This window comes from Barbus barbus (genome assembly GCF_936440315.1).
Source record: "Barbus barbus genome assembly, chromosome: 32".
Classification (NCBI taxonomy): domain Eukaryota; kingdom Metazoa; phylum Chordata; class Actinopteri; order Cypriniformes; family Cyprinidae; genus Barbus; species Barbus barbus.
Window position 1 is genome coordinate 6,657,875 of NC_136760.1, and position 23,180 is coordinate 6,681,054.

Here is a 23,180-nt window from a genome sequence, read left to right on the forward strand (position 1 = left end):
TTTTGACTGGGACTTACAGCACAGTTTGTGGCTAACTAAACCACATAGCAACACCTTGTAAAGGTATAGCAATGTGCAAACAACAATCACACCACTTTAGCTGTGTGATAAAACCACACTGCATAGCAGCTGCTCAGATCACCCTAGTAATCGCATAACAATGTGCTACAACCACTCAGAACACCTTAAAAACGGTCTAGAAATGCCCTGCGGAACACTTGAACATCATGATGGAATTCAAATCTAGCTTGTAATGTTTAATGATTAATAACTAGTGAGAGTGAACTGCAGGTCAAATTTGATTAAAATATGTTCAACACTTCCCTTTTTTTGAGAATGTTGTTTTGTTTGATTGGGCTAATTCCAGAATTTCTTGGCATGTTGTCATAAATTTTCATTTTAATTGAGGTTGGTTTTATTTTTGTCAAGAAAGAATTTTAAGTGAGAGCTGGATTTCCTCAAACACTTTTTCATGGTATTAATTTGCGATTATCGAGGGGGAAGAGATTGCTCTTTAGAGGATGATTTGTTGCCATAAATATGTATGTTAATGAGACCGCCTCTATGGGATTATGATAGCTTTAATACACCGTCAGTTTGTCATTTTGATTTCCTTTAGTTAAGGCCATAAAACCTCTCTTGTGTGTGTGTGTTTGTGTGTATGCTCATCATTTTGTGTCTTAATATGATTGTGGCAGCTTCTTTGAAATATCCCTCTGATTAATATGTTTAGAGAATTTCAAGGTTTAATCATAAATAAGATTTGCATAAAGCAGTTGCTATCGAGCTAATTTGTAAAGAGAATTAAATTAAACTTTATAAAGCATCAACATCCTATATTCATGAACGCGCCAAACCAGACTGAACTCAAACGGAGCACAGGCTATTAAAGATAATGGCTATGAGTGAAACTGTAATGGCTTGCTGCTTGTGACTAAGCCTTATTTGTTATTCTGCTCATTCTCATCTTCATCACCCAAGTCCTTCTAATGTGATTTTTACAGTCATTCGGCTTTTTACATGTCTGTTCTCCCACTGCACTATGGGAAAGTGTGGGTACCCTTTTGCTATTGTTTTGGATCATGGATCACAAGAGATGTTTGGTTATGTGTGGTCTTGGCATGACCCAAATGCAAACAGTTCAAAATTCATAACACGTGACAAATGAAATCTCATGTGTAGTTCATATGAAAAGGTTTATTAATTAACATCATGACATGCAAAGACCCGCCCACTTCATTACTGTTCGTAATGAGTGTTCGTAACACTCTCATGTTCTTGCGCAGTGAAAAAGACATTGCAGAGTAACGAGAAAACTGACAACATGCCCGACAGACAAGACAGAGCAGGTTACTTTTGGTATGAAACAAAGTCTCAGCTTTCAAATTTGGTCATTTTTTAAGAAACAACAAATACCGTTTTGTGGCTCTGTAATGTGTCGTGAGAGATTGGTGTTGTGCCTCAGTTCAGGTGACACGTGAACCATTCATCTTCTCATATTTACTTAAAACACAAAATAAACATGAATGAACATCAGAAATGATCTTGTTCCAACTGTAGAAAGACGTTAATACACACAATTTTTCAAGTTCAAGTCCACCTGACGTTAATCTACTCTCTTGTCTGGTTTGTTTGACGGACAAAAATGGCAGATTCTGCATTATGATTGGTCAGATTGCCTGTCAATCAAACTCCTTGTGAAGGGTCAATTGTGATAAGATGATGTGGTGTTTTAGAAGTCACTTTCTTTGATAGATATATATACACTACCATTTAAAAGATTCTTTTTTTTTTTAAAACAAATTCATAATTTTATTCAGCAAGATCACATTAAATTGTAACAATGAAGGCATTTATAATGTTTAAATTATTTCAAATAAATGTTGTTCTTTTGAAGTTTCTATTAATAAAAGCAGCACAACTGCTTTCAGCATTGAGAAAAGTAAGAAATGTTTCTTGAGTACCAAATTAGCATATTAGAATAATTACTGAATGATCATGTGACATTGAAGACTGTAGTAATAGATGCTGAAAAATCAGCTTTGATATCACAGGAATAAATTACATGTTAAAATATATTTAAATAGAAAACAGTTATTTTAAATTACAGTAATATTTCACGATATTACTGTTTTTTTTTACTGTATTTTTGATCAAATAAATGCAACCTCGGTGAGCGTAAGAGACTTAAAAATGACTAAATGTAAAAACACTAAATGACTAAATGTAAAAATACTAAATGACTAAATGTAAAAATATTAAAAACAAAAATTACCGTCCCCAATGACATTGTATGTCACTGTTATTATGGTTGCTGTCTGCAAGCTGTTGCATGAGCAGGACAATTTAAGAGTTACATTGTGGAAATTTGCAATAGGAATGCTGAACTTTTTAAGGCCATTTGAGTTATTTTGGTGTCTGGTTTGCATGCGTGATTTTATTTTGGGTAGTGATTGCACTGACGCTGTGACACCAGTAGTGTCTAACCTCTCATGAGATCCTGTTACTAAAGCCAGACGTACACACTATCTGCTCTGCATCCCCAGTGGACTCGCTGCTGCCTGTTCAAGAGACTTAGGCATGCCGCTTTGCCGTGATCAGAGGTCTTTCTTGGGTAATTCGAGCCAGGCTCCTCTGTCCTGCTCTGAAGGAGAAAGTGAGGCGTGAAAATAGCATCCCTCTCCTCCTAGCTCCCTCCTCTTCCTTGTGTTGTTGTCCCTGCAATTCACTTCTAGATACAGTCCCTTGTGTCTATCTGGCTATGGCACCACGGGAGATCTGATTTATAACAGATGCAAATAATAATGAGACTAACAAGAGCCAAATGACACATCAGATACTCATCACCATAACCCGTGACATTTTATGCATTTTATTTTTTTCAGGTCTACATTAGAATCCTGGACAATGAGTGGAATGTGTATCGGCGCTACACTGAGTTCAGGGCACTGCACAATTACCTGCGGCCACAATTCCCACAAGTCGACACGTTCAATTTCCCACCTAAAAAAGCCATCGGCAACAAGGTATGTACTGCAGGTTTTAGGATTAGTATGCAGATTATCTTTATCATATATTTTATTTATTTATTTATTTATTTACTTACATCCACAGGGCTGTGCATCTTTCAGAGTTAAACTGAGAATACCTGAATTTTAGTTGAATTTGAATTGAGGTGAAAAAAGAGAAAACATGCACAGTTGAAAATTAATCAGAGGAGTTAAAACGGATTGAAATTCAACAGAAATTTATTGTGTGAAAGTTGTAACACAGATTCACACCTAACCCTAATCCATTTCTTAAATTCAGAATTTGGCACAACCCTATACTGCAAAGAAAACTGCATCCAAAGCAGCATGATAAGGTGCATCCGCAAACTTTTAATCTGACATGAATGTATTTTCAATGGATTCACATCTATGGGAAACAATATATCACGCACTCAGAAGTTGATTGTTGATTCTGTGCACAGCCGGCAGAAAACATTGGCAATGGCAAAGTTTTAGGCTTTAACATTTAAACTTTTTAAATTACAGTAATCCAAAAATATGAGAAGAAAACATGTCAGCAGAGCACAAAAAGGCAAAATAAAGAGAATGCTACTGAAAAAAGAACCAGAGCTCTCCCAAAAAACTCTTTCCATCAGAGCCACCATCACCACCTGCTGCTAACCAGCATGCATGACATCACTAGCCCCTGTTTCAGCCCTCACAATTTATGTGAAGTAATTCACAGAGGTAGTTTTGCAATAAAAAGTGTGCAAAGTGATGTTTTGAAACTTGCAGAAGAATTTTAGAAAGTTGCAATACTAATCTAATCTACTGTTTTCGGCTACTTCTTCAGCACTTCCTGGACAAAGCATTCTTTGTTCTCTGACAGAACCGCACAACAAGACCAGATCACTCTGCACCAGGGTTAGAAACCAACTTTTTCATTAAGGGCCAATATTTGCCCCCTGGAATTGATTTCCAGGAGCTTTAAGTTTGTAAGGGAAATTACCGTATTAAATGTGCCTTTGTAGACAAATATTTAACCAATTATGTCAGTCAATCAGAATACTACAGAATACAGACCAATAAACCATCTTGACACGGCAAAGGTAGAACAGAAGCTGCATCTGACATGGCATTTATGATTAATGCTGTTCAAAGTGGGCAAACATGTATTTACACAACAGTGGCATGATGTAAATAGCCTACATAAAGTATATTAATAAAGACATTACAAGGTAGAGCTGCAACAAAAATCATTATTGTTGATATTTCTTTTGATATTGTAATATTTATTATTAATGCTGATTAATAGTAGATATAAAACATGGAGTGGCACATCACTTTCTTGCTACACAAACACATAATGTAATAGTTTATTTCTTTTTACACATTGGTTCACATTGGTTATTGTTTAAAACAGAATGGTTATTCAAACTCGGATTAAATTATATTGCAAAGAACATTCCCCATCACTAAAACACTCCATGACTTCATTCTAGCGTGAGTTGCAAAAAATGCTATCATAAGCACTGAAGCTGTCTACACTGCAAAAGCAGTGGTTATAATACTCTGATAAGAAGAGAGTACTAATACTCAGATAGAAATCTGACGCAACATGAGCAGATCTAAATGTAATGTAAATGCAATTGACATATGTCATTCATTTTCACCTTTCCCTATAACCACTTTATTTGTGCAGGGGCATTTTTTTTGTCCTTTTTTCTTGAATCTGAGGAGAAGTTTAGTTCATTTTAGTGGCATTTTTGCCCGAAACACCTGTTTTTGACCCTGTGCTGTACTGATATATAGAGTTTCGCTGGCCAACTTCAATTCTATCACCATTGATTTTGCCACTTTGGAGGTGTGAACACTTTTCCTAGCTTTTCATCTACAAGGCTGCTGTGCAGCGAGTATAAGGGCAAGATTCCTATGTCATGTGGTCCTGCCCTCTGCCCCAGTGCCCATCAGCATCATCAGCGGGGCAGCACTAATGAGGATAGTCCACTCTGACAGCACTCTGATTCCCCACCTGTCTTTTCATTTTCCTATTTTTTCTCCCCTCTGTTCACCCAGGGGCAGGTAATTGGCTTGTGGCACCGCTTCTCCCGCTGCCTGTGATTTTTGAGAGCCACTGGCCCCCGCGTGGCCCTTCAAAGGTAGACTTTTTAGAGCGTGAAAGACAGACCTGATTTACCGGGACCCAGACAGGCACTGCCAACCTGTGTCCCACCTCAAGCACAGCCAATCAAAAGAGTCAATCAACCCCAGGGCTGGCGTGAAGACAGCATGCTTTGTACCTGCTCTGAGCACATTAGTTTTGCACTACCAGCAGTCGGTTGTTGGTCTGGACTTCAAAAACGAGTTATTTTTAACCCCACGACACATTTTGCCATCTTGCTCTTAACATACCACCAAGGAGTAGAAAACAGCTGAGCAATTGTCAATTAGGAGATGTGTCTGCATCTGTCCTCGAGTGACTCGTTCGACTCAGTGATAAGTTCCTGACCTCTCAGGGAAGTGGTTTTCGTTTATGTGCTGTATAGAGGCTGCGAACATACACGGGGCAGAAGGAGCCTCTCTGTTCTCCTTTTTCAGAGCCGAGAGCTGCTAACTGCCTTCTGCTGAAGTTTTAGTTGAAACTTTGATATGCAAATGCAACTGGAGTGTGGAAACCCTCAGGGCTCACTTAGAACAAGAAAGCAGGGAGAAAAGGGTGCGTCGCGAGTAGGCTTTTAAAGTTGAAATGGCTGCAAGTGTGGAGGGTTTTGATGGCGACAGGGCTTTTGTTGGTAATCGTTGGCCCGTTGAGATTAGCTGTAATGTTATTGTTAATTCTGTTATTGTTTTGCTGGAGCTCGGTGGCGCTTCGTTAAAAAGGGGCTTTGTTATTTTTCCTTGCGATATGCGCCATTGCACACGTATGCACGTATGATATCTGATCTTCCACAGTCCTGAGCTTTAAGCCGAATCTTTGAGGTACTCTAAAAGGGCCCGTAGAATGATTCTTTGTGGATCCACTTGTGTGGATAAATTAAAGGTTAACAGGGTACTTCAGATTTATTGAGAGGCTCCTTTTTAAAAATAGAAAGCCTGCACATGAAATATGTTTGTCGTTTCCACAAATTAGGAATTCATTCCCTCGTTTTAGTTTAATCATGGCCACGAATTAGGAAATTTGTTCCCACTGCTTATTAATTTCTTCCCTTATTTTAGCAAATCACATCCATGTTGTCTAATTTGTTTACTCATTTTAGCAAATCGTGGTCATACTAATTTGTTCCCTTGTTTTGATTTAGTTTAAACGAGGGGACAAATTAGTACGATGTGGCCATGATTTACAAAACGAATAACTATATTTTTGTCTGCATGTCATGCTTGGCTCTCCGTACAGATAATGAAATAAGTGGATGGATGTGCAGACAATTTCATAGTAGGCTTATTTTAGAATCTTATTTTCATTCTAAATCCTTTATGTGGGTTTGTGGTGAGTAAAATGTTTAATTTTATGAAATTAAAATAAAATATTCAAAAACATCGTCAATAATGGTTTCAATAAGTGATTTATTTATATATATATATATATATTTTCATATTAATATGAATATATATTTTTTCATATAGCGATTTCATTTTTATACATTAGTGAAATTAATCATTTTATTCAGCAATGATGCATCATATTTGCAAAAATCTCCTATTAATAAGCACCAAAGCATCAAATCAGCATATCTGAATGATTTCTAAAGGATCATGTGAGCACTGATGACTGCTAAAAATTCGGCCAAAACATGAATAAATTACACTTAAAATATATTCAAATAGAAAACAGTTATTTTAAATTGTAATTTTTTCACAGTATTCCTGTTTTTGCTGTATTTTTTTTGAATGGCAGTGTACAGTATATACTTTAATATTAAGAGAACTATATTCTGTTTACAATATATAAAAACCTCTCTCTCAGTAAACCACGTTGCTTGATGTTTCTTGATGGTAAGAATCCATCCTGTAATCATGCTTGAACTGGAAGCTTACTTTGAACTATGTAACATGGTTGTGTTCTCTTCAGGCCTTAATCTCTGCCACTCGTTACACTGAGAAGAGTAATGATGAGAAAATGCAAATAATTCCTCGGTTGAGGAAACTTATACCCCTTTTAAAGTGTGTGCTCCTGATCATCTGCACTTGCTGGATGAAATGAAGGACTGGCCTTGTCTAATCTGCACCATTTATATTGAGACAGCAGCTTGGGTAATTACCCATCCAGACCTTTCATGAGCCTCGCTCAAGCCAGTGCAAAACTAGGCCTGCTCTTGCGTCTCCACTGACATGATCTTGAATTTTCTTTCAACTGTCGCTTTGTTTTCCACCTCTGAGTGCATCAAATAGATTTGATACTTTGGTGATTGCACAACAATTCCAACCATGCAATGTTAAAGAATCTCGATTATTACACTTTTTTGGCCCTATTCATCATCCACCAGGCATAAAAGTCTGACACCTTAGAAAAAGTAATAGCACAAAAATATAAATGTGACCCTGGACCACAAAACCAGTCTTAAGTCGCTGGGCTATATTTGTAGCAATAACCAAAAATACATTGTATGGGTCAAAATTATTGATTTGTCTTTTGTGCCAAAAATAATTTGGACATTAAGTAAAGATCATGTTCCATGAGGATATTTTGTAAATCTCTTACTGAAAATATATAAAAACGTCATTTTTGATTAGTAATATGCATTGCTAAGAACTTTATTTGGAAAACTTTAAAGGCGATTTTCTCAATATTTAGATTTTTTTTGCACTCTTAGATTCCAGATTTTCAAATAGTTGTATCTCGGCCAAATATTGTCCTATCCTAACAAACCATACATCAATTGAAAACTTATTTATTCAGCTATCAGATGTATAAATCTCAATTTCAAAAAACTGACACTTAATGACTGGTTTTGTGGTCCAGAGTCACAAATGTAAAAGTTTCCTTGTAGCTTCCATACACTTCCATACAGTGTGTATAATATCCTTCTATCTCTAAGACTGCAACTTTCCTTCTGTGATTGTTGTGAAGCTTTCTGTGTTTTGGAATGGAATATGAATTTGGTGTCTTGTTGTGTCCATGACTCCATCTGCTTGGGCCATGTCAGGCCCCTTGCTGCTCAACCATACTGACAGCTCCTAAACAGCTGATTTGTCAGAGTCTCACGCTAAATGCTCTCCAGCCTACCCGTCAAATGTGCCCTGAATACCAAGCAGAGCCATGCTGAACCCAGCCAACCACAGGAAGAATGATGACATCAAAGAGAGGCGACTGTCAGCAATCCAGTCAAACTGTCACCTCATAAGCTCCTCAGCTCTGTTTTGATTTTTTTTTTTTTTATATATATATATATATATCAGGATCACATTTACAGGCTCCATTTATTTTAAATCTTAAGGGAGCTGTCTTAAGCCCCTTTCACACAGTAATACCAGTAAATTGCTGTAAAATTTACCGGTAAATTCAAAAATGCGCTGTTCACACAGGCAACGACATTCCGTCTTTTTTCCGGAAAAGCACCATTCACACATCCATCCAAAATACTGGTAAATTCTGTGACATCATTAACCTCCAATGGCTGCGTTTGTATTTGTAAACATGGAGGGGTATGTGCGGTCAGTATTTTTGTTGGTTTCATTTTTGTTTCAAACTTTTGCATTCATGCAGCTGCGTTTGTCCCAGAGACATCATAATAGACGACTACAAACCAGACCTTAATTTGTAAATTTCGAGGTCCCGGAACAAAGCGGGGTGATGGATCCGGCATGTGATTAGAGGAGGGAGAGGTAACGGAGCATTCAGCCGATCATGTTAGTGGCCAGGTTAAGTTATTAACAGCGTGCATCAGTTTCTTTTATTACATTTTGAAAACAGCAATTTCCAGGCCTGGGGGGCGGGGGGTTACTAAAAAATAATGAAATTTTATTTCACAAATCTCTGTAATAGTTATAATTAATCATGTTTTCAAGTTTATAATGAGGGAAATTCCTGCAGACATTTATTCAAGATAGCAAGTAGGTTATATGAGTAAATAAATCCACACAAACTACCAGATTAAATCAGTCATTTGAAAACAGTGTGAGTAATTCAGCTGGACCGTGTCTTCTCTCTTTCACTCTCTCAAAGCGGCTTCACATCAGCGCATCTCGTCTGCAACGAGCTGCTGCACACCGATCCAAGACTTTCGCTCGCATTTCGGGACAGTTGACAAAATTGTCACTTGCTTAATCGGGTCATTGTGGCATCGTCACAAAAAGGTATAATTTGCACGTCTTTTTAAGCCAATCGGTACTCGGGCGCTCCAGAGGCTGTTTCAAGGCTCACAGTCACATCCAAAGCTGCCTATAGCGAGTATCATATTGAGTTATTTTACGTAGTTTGTTGTCGAACGTAAGTGGCCAAATACACACAAAATTACACAAAAATGGCCGTCCTGGCGAGTGTCCAGGTTTTTTCTTAAGTAAATGTGAACAGTTGAAAAAAAAAAAAAAAACGGTTATGTTTACACAAATGCAGAGGTCTGTGCGACGGACATGGGCGGATACATGGGAAATCTGTGTCAGTATGTTATGATTGGCCCGGAGTAGAGTCTTACGTCAGCATGTTCTGAACGCGTACGTGCTCATACCGGTAATTTTCCTTCTGCGTTCACGCACAGCAGAATTCCGGCAATTTACTGATAATGTTGCAACATTCCCAGGTGAAAAACAAGTACACTTCCATAATGCACTTAAAGTGCTCTATTTTCGCGCACTAATTTTGTACTTAATATACTAAAAATTATCCTTTAGTACTCCTTAAGATAAACTTAAGATCATCTAAGTGTACTCAACTGTGCTATTTTGAGACACCATGAATATGAACTAAAATGCACTTTTAGCATACTATCTTTGTATTTAAAAAATGTATTTAGCTACCACTTGTAGAACACTTGAGTGTACTAGTGTATGAAAGATGGGTTCAAGTGTACTACTACTTGTGTTGAATAATGCAAAATAATGTTGAATAATGCAAAATGAATAATGTTGAATTAATAATGTTGAATTGTGCATTTTTCTGTTGAATAAAAGACTCTTTTTCTCTATATATTTCATCGAGGATTTAACAAAAAAAAAAGTCTAAAAATCTTGTCTAAAATTCTCGTGAACCCAGTCTTGTGTCTCGTCTCGTGGGATAAGTGTCTCGTCACACCCCTAATAAACATCAAATTTTCATTTTTGGGTGAACTATTCCTTTAATATGGACATATTTGTTAAAAAATGGGCTTTTATACCTATATCATGGCCTTATGTCCGCTTTAACACATCCTCTATGACATCAGAGAAAGCTCACCATTAAATGGGCTGAATGGCGCAATACGACGTGCGCTCTGAGCTTTAAGTTTGGATTTCATTAGAGCAGTTGGTGGAGTATGAAGCTGAATCCAGCTTCTTATTCGTGAAGCACCTTTATGTAATGAGGTGCTCGCAATAATCACTTTTAGAACCGAATGAAGAAACTCAGCATTTCTCCTCAATCTGCAAAGATGCATTAAATCCAACAAAGTGGTTTAATAAAAGATGTTTTGATCTTGTGAAGTAAGAATATTTTAATTCATATTTGCTGTACTTGTATATATATATTGCCCTATCGAAATCCAAAATTTTAGCACTTTTTTACTGTAGCAATCACTTCTAGACCTCAAGATGCATTTCAAATGTCAGAATCAGAAATAGCTTTATTGCCAAGTGTGTTTACACACACAAGGAATTCGTCTTGGTGTCAGGAGCTTCCAGTGGAGAAAATATAGACCTAGTGCAGACATACATAAAAATGAAGGTAATAAAATGAAATATAAAACTAAAAGTTATGTACAGTCCTGAGATGTTATGTATAGTTGAGGAATATAGCCTTTGTTGTATTAATGTATTCTTAATATATTAGAAATACAATAATGTAAACATTGTTTATGCCCCTCACTACAGTGTTTTAGTATTCTTGTATCTGTCTGTGCATTTGTGTTTGGTTCAAGATCATGCTCTTCCACTCATTTGAATGTTCGTCCAAGGGACTGTTTGTGTGTGTGTGTGTGTGTGTGTGTGTGTGTGTCTTGTGCGGTAGGTTTATTTCATTCACTCATAGGTTGAGGGGCTGATGGAGGGATTTGGTGAGTCTGTCTGGGGATTGGCTCTTTAGAGGGTTTCAGTACAGCGATAATGCGCACATCCTCCCTAGGCACATCCTCACTGTCCCTGCTCTCAGCTGATAGCCTCGCAGCAAAACAGTACAATGCCAGTGTGTAATACCTGCTAGCTTTACCCACATATGCATACTCATAAGTGTATCAATGTATCACTTTTACCTGGGTGTTTTATAGTAAAGGGATATATTGACGTTTTGTTGCACAATACATTTATAATACGTTTTTTAGCATAATACATACATTTTAGCATAATATACTTCCTTGTCACACGTTAAACCCAGTTCTGTATATTAAGAACACAGCACTAGAGACTGTTTAATTGAACCATTTATTTATTCTACTATTATGACTCATTGCCATTTAAAAACTCCTTATCGGAAAGTGGCGGAGGTGTGCAACAATAGTAGTTATTAAGTTGATGCTTTAATCTAAAGGTACATTTATTACAGTACACTTGTCACAAGGACAATATCCCTTAAGTGCTTTGCTCAAGGGCACAATGGCATTAGATCATTTTACCTTCACTACTTAAATGTGTTCAAGTTCAAGTTGAGCTTTATTTTCATTCCGCTACATGTGGGGACATACAGTGGAACGAAATGTCATGCCTCGCAGGACCACGGTGCTACATAAATACAGACATACAACAATGAGGTAAAAAACACTATAAACCTATACACTACTAACCTACTGACAGATTTAACTATAAGTATACTATATATAAGTATTTACCCTATACAAACTAAAAGAATAAAGGATAAAAAATACAAACTATACGAATGCTTCACATAAATATTTACCCTATACAAACTAAAAAATAGAAGATAAAAAATACAAACTATACGAATGCTTCACAAATACTGTGCATGTGCAAAGAGAGACATTTGAGTCAGCAGCTGGTTGGGGAACAGTGCAGGATGATTTGTAGTGCATGAGCATGTAAACATACATATATTGCTGAGTCTTTTGTGGGATTGTGTACACGCAGCAGTGTGTGTAAAGTGTTCATAGTGCACATAGTGTAAAGTGTCCATAGTGTAAAGTGTCTATAGTGCACATAGAGGAGAGTGTGGTACTACAGGTGGTTTGTACAGGCCCACTCACCTGTGTGTAGCACACTTCGGATTGCACATGGGGGTCCATGTTTCAGGAGGTAGGGGTTTCAGAGGGGAGCGGGGTGATTTCAGGGCTCTCACAGCCTGGGTGAAAAAGCTGTTGAGCAGTCTGGCGGAGCGGGCTCTGATGCTCCGGTACCGTCTTCCTGATGGTAGGAGCTGGAAGAGACTGTGGGAGGGATGGGTGGAGTCCTTCACGATGCTGTTGGTTTTGCTGGAGCATCGTGTAAGGAAAATGTCCAGGATGGAGGGGAGAGGGGCACCGATGATCTTTGCAGCCGTGTTCACTGTCTGCTGGAGGGTCTTGCGGTCAGCAGCACTGCAGTTCCCGTACCAGACAGTGATGCAGCTGGTCAGCACACTCTCAATGGTGCCTCTGTAGAATGTGGTGAGGATGGGTGGAGGGAGACTTGCTCTTTTCAGCCGGCGGAGAAAGTGTAGGCGCTGTTGTGCCTTTTTGGAGCGTGACATGGTGTTGGTGGTCCAGGTGAGATCCTCTGTGATGTGCACCACTACACCATACCACCCCAAACTTATAAGCAAGCAGATTGCAATTTATCAATGCAGAAACTGACGGAAAAATATTCATATACAGACACAAGTACAAGGAAAGTATAAGATAACTTTTTGTGTTGATATACTGGCACGCCAAGGTGCACAGACTTTATTTTCTAGTGGTGCGAGTGTGAATAAGTGAGCTGAACTGACTGAATGAATAAAAAAAAAGGAGACCACATTTGACATGCACTATAATATTCCAAAGTGAATACAAAATTAGTTATATTCCTATTATGTGTCATGTCAAAGTCTCAGAATGTACAGTACAGTACTTTTATGGTACAGTGTAATACTTTTGTTTTCTTTGAGGATCGATCAAAAGTGACTAATGACAAAAGATTTCAAAATGCTGTTCTTTGAAACTTTCTGATCATCAAAGATTGCATCATGGTTTCAACAAAAATGTTAAGCAGCACAACAGTTTTCATAATTTAAATATTTTATCATACTTAATATGCACCAAATCAGAATATTAGTATGATTTCTGAAGGATCATGTGACACTGAGAATGGAGTACGATTTAAAATTATAATAATATTCCACAATATTACTTTTTTTTTGTATTTTTACAAATAGATGCAGCATTGTTGTGCGTAGTAGGATTCTTTCAAAAACAAACACAATTTTTTTTTCAGTTTATTCTATTGTTGTGCATATGAATGTAAATTATTTGTTTGATTAAATTATTCAAATGTGGAGTAATAAATGGCTAGAGACGTAGAAGAGAATAATAGCGTGGAAAGAGTGCATGTCTTAGTTTATTCAAAATACGTTTTCCATGCACGCAGGAATATAAAATAGCTATACACAAGTGAACATGCAAACCTCTATTCAGTTTAAAGGTTTAATGAGAATATGGATTTTAATTTGAAAATCTGTATGTAAATGTGGTCAAGGATTGAATCTAACATTGGTTATGAATATTAATCTGATTAGAATAATGAGTATATTAGGGCAACGCTGTGAACTCTAGTTGCACTGTTTCTTAGAGGACCTTGCTAGTGTCACATTATGAATGAATAACCTTTATCTAGATTATCTGTGCACTCACATTTTGCTCATATTGTTCATCACATTTCTTGTCTCCAGGGGGAACAATTACAGACCTTTGACCATCCCTGTGACCCACATTTACCATGATTAAAATGAGCAAATGTTCATGTTTTTTCACGCTTTGCTGCATACAGTGTGATCTTCACTGCAGCTGTGTTGCACAGATGTAGAGAGAGATGATACTGTACCACATAGCCACAGGCCAGAATGAGAGCAGAGATTCAGAGGAACTTTGAGGGAATGCGTAGATGTTGCACAGCCCGCGTCCAAATATGCATTCTTCCCAGAATGCAAAAACTATTCAGCTAAAAAGCCTATGGGCTTTTGTCTTATAATTATATCATATGATATAGTTTCGAAATAACATGCATAAGCAAGAGTGTCATTATTTCACTAATATTTGCACGATTGAAAATGTGATGCTCAGTGGTGATTGTAGGCAGGGGATTATTTAAAGTAATTTTGCTTGGTCAAGTTTTTTGAAAAGTAATTTTGATGGCAACACATTTTTAACATATGGCACTTTTCTGCATCTATAAACTTGACACATACTGCATAACAGAAAACGGTAACATGAATAAACAATTAACCACTGTATTTTCATTAATATTAACAAAGATTAATAAATAGTGTAATAAATGCATTGTTCATTGTTTGTTCATGTTAGTTAATGCATTAACTAATGTTGACACCTTATTGTAAAGTGTTACCCAGAAAACATATTGATAATTTAAAGAAAAACACAATTCGGTATATTAACATGCATATTCATTACAGTTCATTACAGAATCTGCCAAAATAAAATTATTATCATTATTTATGTAATGTTGAATGAAGATATTTCTTTCTAAAAAATATTTTTGTAATGTCTCTTCAATGCGTTTTTTCATCTAACACAATAATGACTTTAAATTATCTTTTGGGGGGTAATTTCTTAGCCAAAACTGATGTGTGATTAATTTGTGATTTGTGACATCATGTAATTATTAGATTAAAAATTGGATACCACTTTATTTTAGGGTTTCTTAACTAGGTGCTTATTATCATGCATATTAATAGAATATTAGCCATTTATTAGTAGTAATTAAGCACATATTAATGCCTTATTCTACATGACCTTATTTTACATCCCTAATCCTACCCAATACCTGAACTATTAATAAGCAGCAAATTAGGAGTTTATTGAGGGAAAAGTCGTAGTTAATAGTTAATAAGTGTTTCATTCTAAAGTGTTACCAAAAATGGTAATCGCTTGACAGCCTTAATATTATATTATACAAATAAATACATTATATTTTTTTTATTATTTTCAGATAACTGTTATTACACACACACATATATGTATCTATATAAAATGACTGCATTTTTGTTTGAAACATCGTGAAGGCAAAAAACTTTGGATTGCATTTTATTTTTGGGTGAACTACTCGTTTAATCATTTGGCTCTTTCTAGCACTAGATTTTGAGTGGCGGTTGAGACTTTCTCTTCTGACCCACCTTCTGCTGTGTGCTGAATTATTCACTGACAATGCAGGTTCTCGTACATTTACTGACCCATTTGTTCTCATCATTGGCCTTTCCCAACACCTGGTTTGAGACCATATTTTCTTGAGTGCAAGAGTCTGGAAAGTTCTTTATGGTTCATAACACATGGTCATTATGGTACTGGCTACCTGCATCATACATTATTGATTTCCCACCATTTGGCTTAAACAAAAGGTTGAGGGAGCCGCAGAAATAGAAGACAGTCTGTTGTCTCTTCGGGCTTCTTGGGCACAGCTTTAATTGAACTCCACATTATCTTTGCATTAAAGATGACAGCCCCAGGAGGATCTGCCCTGTTCTCATTAATGCAGTGCTTGCCATTTCTGCTAGTCATTTCACTAGTCAAAGGGAATAAATTATGACTCCTGGATTTTGTATGCATATGCAACATGCCCGATGCATGTGCCAGTTTTTTCTTGCACCGAACATGTGCAGAGAACACACAGGAAACACATGTGATCTCTCATGACTTGGTTGGTTCTTATTAACCTTTCTTAATAAAAAAAACTGTCAGTGTGTGATGCTGCAATTGTGAATCACTTTATACTGTCAGACCATCAAAAGTTTGATTCACAGGATTAAATCCTAAATCCTCTGTAAGTCATTTTGGATAAAACCATCAGGCAAATGCATAGTTGTAAATAACGTCTCACATCACACCTGATTAGTTACTGCAGATATGCCTAGAATGATTGATAAGCTCGGTGTGGTTTTGTACAGTAAATCCAATTTGTCAAACAGTTGCGGGCAGCACGGAGATAAACTAGAGTAAATATGTACCATCAGATTTTATTTGTAGGATGAATGAGGTTATTTCTCCATTCGAAAAGCAACATACAACCACTTTTACAGTAACCTTCAGTGGGACGGTCAGCATGATAAATCACCTCTTTCAGTCATAACGGTTTAAAACCATCTCCTGGTCCAGACAATAGCCTGTGAAGATGGAGAAGCACTCCAGCAAGTCTTTATTGGCTATAATGGCAGCGTCTGACTCTGGCAGTGATTTTCTCTGTCTCACTGCCTGTCGCTGTCAGACACAGACGATCAGCAGAACTGTGCTTTGAAGAATTTGGAGACGAGCCTGTCGTTTAAGGGAAGAAACAAAACTGGCCCGAAGTCAGAAGCCTGAGAAAATAATTTGCAGAGAAACACGAGATTGCGAAGTGCTTTGTTGGTTTTGTAACGAGTTGTTTGTGTGAATGGCAGGCGGGTGTTTGTGTTAACAGACTGTCTGAAGGTCCTACTCAAGCTGCACGCATAAACAGCTTAAAACATCAGTTATTAGATGCATTAATGCTGTGTGCGTGTGCTTGACTTGTTTATCATGGTGTTTGGCCTTTAATGGTCCCTCAGTGAAAAGATGTTTTAGTAGCTTGTTATCCTGATAGAATCCAATTAGTAGCATAATACATTCTCAAACTAGGAAAGTGAAAGTGTTAGAAATAATACCAAAGGCTTTGGGTTTCTTTTCTTTGTCATATCACTATTTCTATCATATCATATTTGAGCCAGTTTATCCTATTAGATAGTAGTTTTCTGCAATAATTAATCGATACACTTCTGCTCAAAAGTTTTGGGTCAGATTTTTTTAAAGAAATTAATTCTTTTAAATTTAAAAAAATGACAGTTCAAATATTTAAAATGTTACAAAAAATGCTGTAACTTTATATTCATTAAAAAATCTTAAACGTATCATGTTTTTTCAAAAAATATTAAGTAGCAAATCTGTTGTTTTCCTTTTTTTTTTAATATTGATAATAATAAGAAATGTTTCTTGAGCACCAAAATCAGCATATTAAAATGATTTCTAAAGGATCGTGTGACTTTGAAGACTGGAGTAATGACTTTTGTCATTGCAGAAATAAATTACACTTTTAAAACATTAAAAAAACAAAAATAGTTTTTAGTAATAATATTTCACAAATTTAAACAGTTTTTATTGTATTTTTAATCAAATAAATGCATCCTTGTTGAGCACAAGATACATCTTTCAAAAACAAACAAATATTACAAACCTTAAATTGTTATTGCAATGTAAGCGTCATAACAATGTATGCAAATACATATATTTATGTTATATATATTTAGGCTTAAAATACAACTCTCAATTTTGTATAATATGAAACCGGGGATCCCTGCTTCGTCTCCATCCCGATTAAGGTGTTTGAAGACCCCCTAATATACTTAATAGTGAATATCACTTGATTTTATTGTTGTCAAATATTTGTGCTTGGTTTCATGGTTCTAACCTTTAAATAGAGTTCTGAGATGACGTGGACGGAGCATTAAATTAGCCCTGGCAGGCACAGCCCTCATGGATAAGCTAATCTGACAGCGGTGATCTCCTCCACATATCCCATATCATAATCAACTTTTATGCCTTTTCATGCCTGTTGGAGATAGATCACTATTAGAACTTCATGCCCCGATGACACACTAATGCTGAAATGCGGGGTGACAGTGGTTTAGATGGCACACAAACAATCATTTCCCAACGCTCTTTATTATTAATAATTGATTGAGCTGTTGGCCTGTGATGAAGTGTGTGACGCCAGAGCATTTAGAGTAGTCCACTTCCCCTCAGCACGTGAGACTTGACTGAGGTCATATGCACACACGCAAACTGGAGCATCAGGGCCAATTAATCAGCCATCAAGGGGACATTAATAACATTTCAATTTTTCTCCTGCTGTCCCTTGTTCTATCTCATTTGCTTTTATCCATCACCTTGATATGCTGCGTACAGTCGTGATGCTGATGTTTTGATGCTCTAAATTCAAAGTAAGTCCTGATTAAACGGGTTTTTAGAGAAATATTGTTTGGATGGACTAAATAATCATAGTTAACTTCTCACCTTCATATGGAACACAAAAGGAAAAATTCAGCAGAATGTTCATGCTACTCTATTTTTAGATAGATAGATAGATAGATAGATAGATAGATACATATTTAAGTCAATAATGATCCACCAAAGCGCTCAAATCTCAATCACGCATGTATGTTAAAATATGGCATAAAATATGTTGCACCAGGTTTGACATCAATGATGCAGAACATGATTGATTTTTCTGTCTGAAAGTATGAAAAAGAGCTGCATGATCATCCTTCAAGAAGTACACTTTGGCATACTTTGAAAAAGGGAAATAATATACTTTAAACTTGAGCCAACTGAATGTAATGTGATAATTACTGGGATATACAATTAAATGAAGATGTATCATAGTTTAAATTGTAATTAAAGGCGGTTAGTTGAACTTAGTGCTTTTAGATATATGTAATTTCATTATTCTGTTGTATTTGAAATACTCATTTGTAATCATTAAGTTGCAATTTCGTACATGTAAATATATATATTAACTTTAAATGTAATGTATAATAACACACTACAGTTAATATGGTTATCAAGTACCTTACAAGTGCTTTAATATTTTACTCACCACATCAAAATAAGTGCACAGTTCTTTTTTAAATCATGACAAAAGATTGTTAAAACAGTTATCTAAAATGTACTTTAAAACTTTTAAGGTTGTTAGGAAACATAGTCATCGAAGTGTACTCTGGATATACTTAAGCAGCTTTTTATTTCATTAATAATTTCAATGTTAATGTTAATGTTTTTCACAAGGGTTAGAATGACACGAGGGCAAGTGAACAATTGCAATTGGTAACACTTTTTGTTTTAGGGTCTCTTAACTAGTTGCTTATTATCATTCATATTACTAGAATATTAGCCATTTATGAGTACTAATTAAGCACATAGTAATGCCTTATTCTACATGACCTTATTCTACATCCTACCCAATACCTAAACTTAACAACTACCTTACTAACTATTAACAAGCAGCAAACTAGGAATTTATTGAGGGAAACGTCATAGTTAATAGCGAACAAGTGTTCCCTGTTCTAAAGTATTACCTGGAAATTTAAATTTCTAGCTGAACTATCCTTTTAAGACATTTGAACTGTGTATTTGTATCAATTTGTAGGATGCCAAGTTTGTAGAGGAGAGGAGGAAACTGCTGCAGTCATACCTGCGTATGGTGATGAATAAACTGATCCAGACACTGCCTGAATTCACTGCCCAGCCTACAAAGGAGACTTTACTGCAGTTACTGCCTTTTTGCCAGTGAGTACATAACACACACTGACCCAATAATTCACATGCAATAATCATCAACTGTATTTTTTTCAGCTCCATGAACTCTATATGACACTGTATTTTAGTGCCTCAATGGATGATACATGCCATTTTGAGTTGTCACTCAAGTAGGCCAATGCAATCAAACTTTCAAATGCCACAAATGCATGCTGAATAAAAAAAAGACACAAGGGGAATTCACCAAGAATGAATTGCACCTACTTAGAGTGCAACATTCACACTCGCCATTTGTGCTACACATGAATCACTAAAGGAATTAAGCAAATAAGGCTGTGAAAAGTTTGTTTTGAAAGCATTTGCATGCTAAAATTCACAATTTCTCAACACTACTGTCCACAACAGCATTTCAATGCCAGACGCTCTTTGTTTCTGTAAACAAATGTAAGAATTTCAGAAGTTTTAAGAGCGGAATGTTTTTCAGGGTTCCCACTATTTTTAAACAGTGAATTTATAGCACTTTTCCACTTGTTTGTGACTTACTAGATAAGGGTGAAGGATAAGGAATTTTAAATCAGTATATTTTTTTTACTCACAAATTCTACCCAGTAAAATTTTTTAGAGCTTGGCTTGGCTTGAAAAAAAAAAATTCATTATAAAACATGGCCAGGGAGTTTTATTTTATTGATTCAGATTTCTTTTTCAGTTATAGAAATTGCACTTAAAATTAGGCTACCTCATAAATACACAGCAACCTTGGATTTTCAAAGACAAAAAAGTTGTTGCGAGCAAGAATTAAATAAGAAATACCTTGACTTGTTTTATCATATTTTAATGCTTGTTGCCCTGTTATTTGATAATCATCTTGTGCCCCCTTTGTTGAGAACCACTGCTTTAAGTAGGACTATACCAGTATCACTCCACCACTATGATCGACTTTTTAAAATGCAGAAAGTGTACTTGACTGCACGCTGTCTGGATATATGCCCCATTATAATGCTGTTCTCCATTATTTGATCATCATTTGATGAATTACTACTGCCATGATGAGTAGAAAATGTTCACAAACTTCACTTTTTAATAAACCCTATTTACTGCCTGCTTTCCGTGGGCAGTAATAGCACAACGTTAATTACGGCAAGCAAATAGCACTCACTTTTACAAACTTTCTAAAGCCTTATTTACATAGACAGGTGTGTTTGTGCTGAAAAGAATGACTGTAACTTCATTTAAATACCCAAGGCACTTTTTCAGCACCTGGTTAAGCTAGATTACGACGGTTAGTAAATCCAACTGAAATCCCACTCTGCGCATTTTACACAAGACAAATGCGTCACCAATCATCTCACAGCTGTTCTTTTACAGAAAATTTGATTTGCTTACAGGACCGCTCGCATCCTGCATTTTACTGGCCAATTGTCTGCTCTGATTGGCTCATTAACTTATCAGGTCAGACTTCCTTTCACACGCTGCATCTCACTGGTTTATTGTTAGCGCTGGGTCTGGCAGCGTGACACGATTTCAAACAGGAAATTAATAAAAAAAAACAATTTTACCCTCACATCAAATCTGATTTAATTAACAGAGACCCTTGGCACATTGTGAGATGATAATGGCTCTTTGCTTGGCATGACTGGAGATAATTTGAGTGCTAAGGACAGATGAGTCCAGCTGCTTTTTAGTTGGGCAGAGATCTGGATGTGATGTATGATTAGGCAGTGATGTTTCGCAAATATATCACAAAAGCACTCATTCTAGGGCTCCCAAAGTCCTTGATTCCATTCTGTATGTGGGTTGGGTTTTCTTAATGTAGATCCAGTTCAGCGTTCATCAGTTGAGTGCTTGAGTAGCTGCTCACAGTCACATTAAACACATTGGTGATTACATATCCATTCCATGCCAATAAAGCCGCCTCCTGGTAAACAGACAGAGTGGAAAGCTGTCATACAGAGGGTTATAGTGAGCTCGCTTTGCCAACGAGGGAATCCTTTCATGTTAAAACCACTCTTGTGTGCCCGTTCCTGGTATCTCCTGACTGTCACTGTCAGTTTTGAGTGGGAATGACGAAGGTATTTTAAAAGACATTCTTGTGAGAAGGTTTCTGTGGAACAAAAAGCATTTTCAAACTTTGAGAGACTTCAGCTTTGAAATGGAAGACACTTGAGGTTTATACATCTTTAGGGTGCAGGGCTGCTTCAAAGAGCTTCCAGCAAAGGTGGTCTCACCCAGAGTCGTTGTTTTGGTTTTGATGGAGCTTCACTGGCAGTCTTGACTCACTTGGTGCTCTAGGCAAGATTAGACATGACCAAAGACAAAAATACCTTTTAGCAACTTGAAGTGTGAGACTTAGTCTACTAGTGCATTTTCGTTTAGGATGGAGGTACATTCAGGTTACCGTGTATATGTATGTATGGATTGATGGAGATAGATAGATAGATAGATAGATAGATAGATAGATAGATAGATAGATAGATAGATAGATAGATAGATAGATAGATAGATGTAAATGTAAATGTAGTCTGATTACGAGTATTTTAAAATGTAAAATTTTATCTAATTATAAGTGCTTAATTTTTGGAATCTGATACTCATAATCCAGATTGCATGCAATCAGTTACTACCCAGCTCTGTATGTATACATGCATACATATACAGATACATATACCTATACATATACATATCTCAGTGTTTTTCCAGTTGAGAGGGGACACATAGAGTAAGGCTCGATTTGGTTTCTATGTGGTTGAGCCATTTCAAAATTTGCTTCATAGATATTACCGCCTAAATCCACAACAAGAAGCCTCTCCTGCAGAGGTGCAGGGGATAGACAGATAAGGAGGGCTTGTTCCACGGCTAAATGAAGAGCTGAATCTCTGTTCTTAGAGGTTATGTAACATAAGGACGCTCTTTCAGTGGCTACTGTTTAGACTGCAGATCAGCCTCCTGCCTCATGGACCCATTCAATAGTATCTGCGCGCGTGTGTGTGTGTGTGTTGCTTTGTGAAGAGCTGAGGATGGAGCGATGGATAGATTTACTGGTGGGGGGCATAGCAGCACTCCACTTACCTGCTTCCAGCTTCTTCCCTGCTGCTCCAGCCTGATTGAAAGCTGCTCAACACTTCATTCTTCCTTCTTTCTTTTTTTTTTTACCTGTCTCCCTCACTCTTTCCCCTCGCCAAGCTCTCCTCTTTTCTCTCTCAGCTCTATGCCGATCTGACAGCAGCAATACAGCAGAGGAGAAGCCGATCATGGAGTGTTGTGTGTTGCATAACCCCACTTCTGGCTTACTGTTCAAATTTAATTTCCTTCGAAACCTCTTGAACATTATTAGTTCTATGTTATCAGTACAGCTAGATTAGCCTGCTCTCAGACCAACGGCTTCGTAAGTGGCTGTTCCGTCATACCCTCACAAAGGTGTTTTGAAATTGGTTTCCTCCCCACTTGAAGATTATCCAGTTGCAGAAAAAAGTATGTGAACCATAGATTTTTGCGTAAATTGGTCATAAAATTTGATGCCTCGTTGGATAGAAAGAGTGTGACTGAATCCAATCGAATTCACACAGTGATATTGTGTTTTATGCTTGTGTAAGGAGAATGTCAG

At 36.8% G+C, this 23,180-nt stretch overlaps 1 protein-coding gene across 3 annotated transcripts in view; it reads left to right on the forward strand.

The window, feature by feature from the left end:
• LOC306852122 (sorting nexin-29-like) overlaps positions 1-23,180 on the forward strand; it is a 119,154-nt gene that overhangs the window by 84,602 nt on the left and 11,372 nt on the right. The window contains exons 19-20 of one of the 3 annotated variants that reach the window (XM_079388775.1): positions 2,886-3,026; positions 19,470-19,609. In XM_079388775.1, coding sequence (XP_079244901.1) covers positions 2,886-3,026; positions 19,470-19,609 — 281 coding nt within the window. Of the gene's footprint in view, positions 1-2,885; positions 3,027-3,114; positions 3,577-3,843; positions 3,915-19,469; positions 19,610-23,180 lie in introns of those variants that run through there. The other 2 variants (XM_079388777.1, XM_079388776.1) reach the window with 2 other exon arrangements.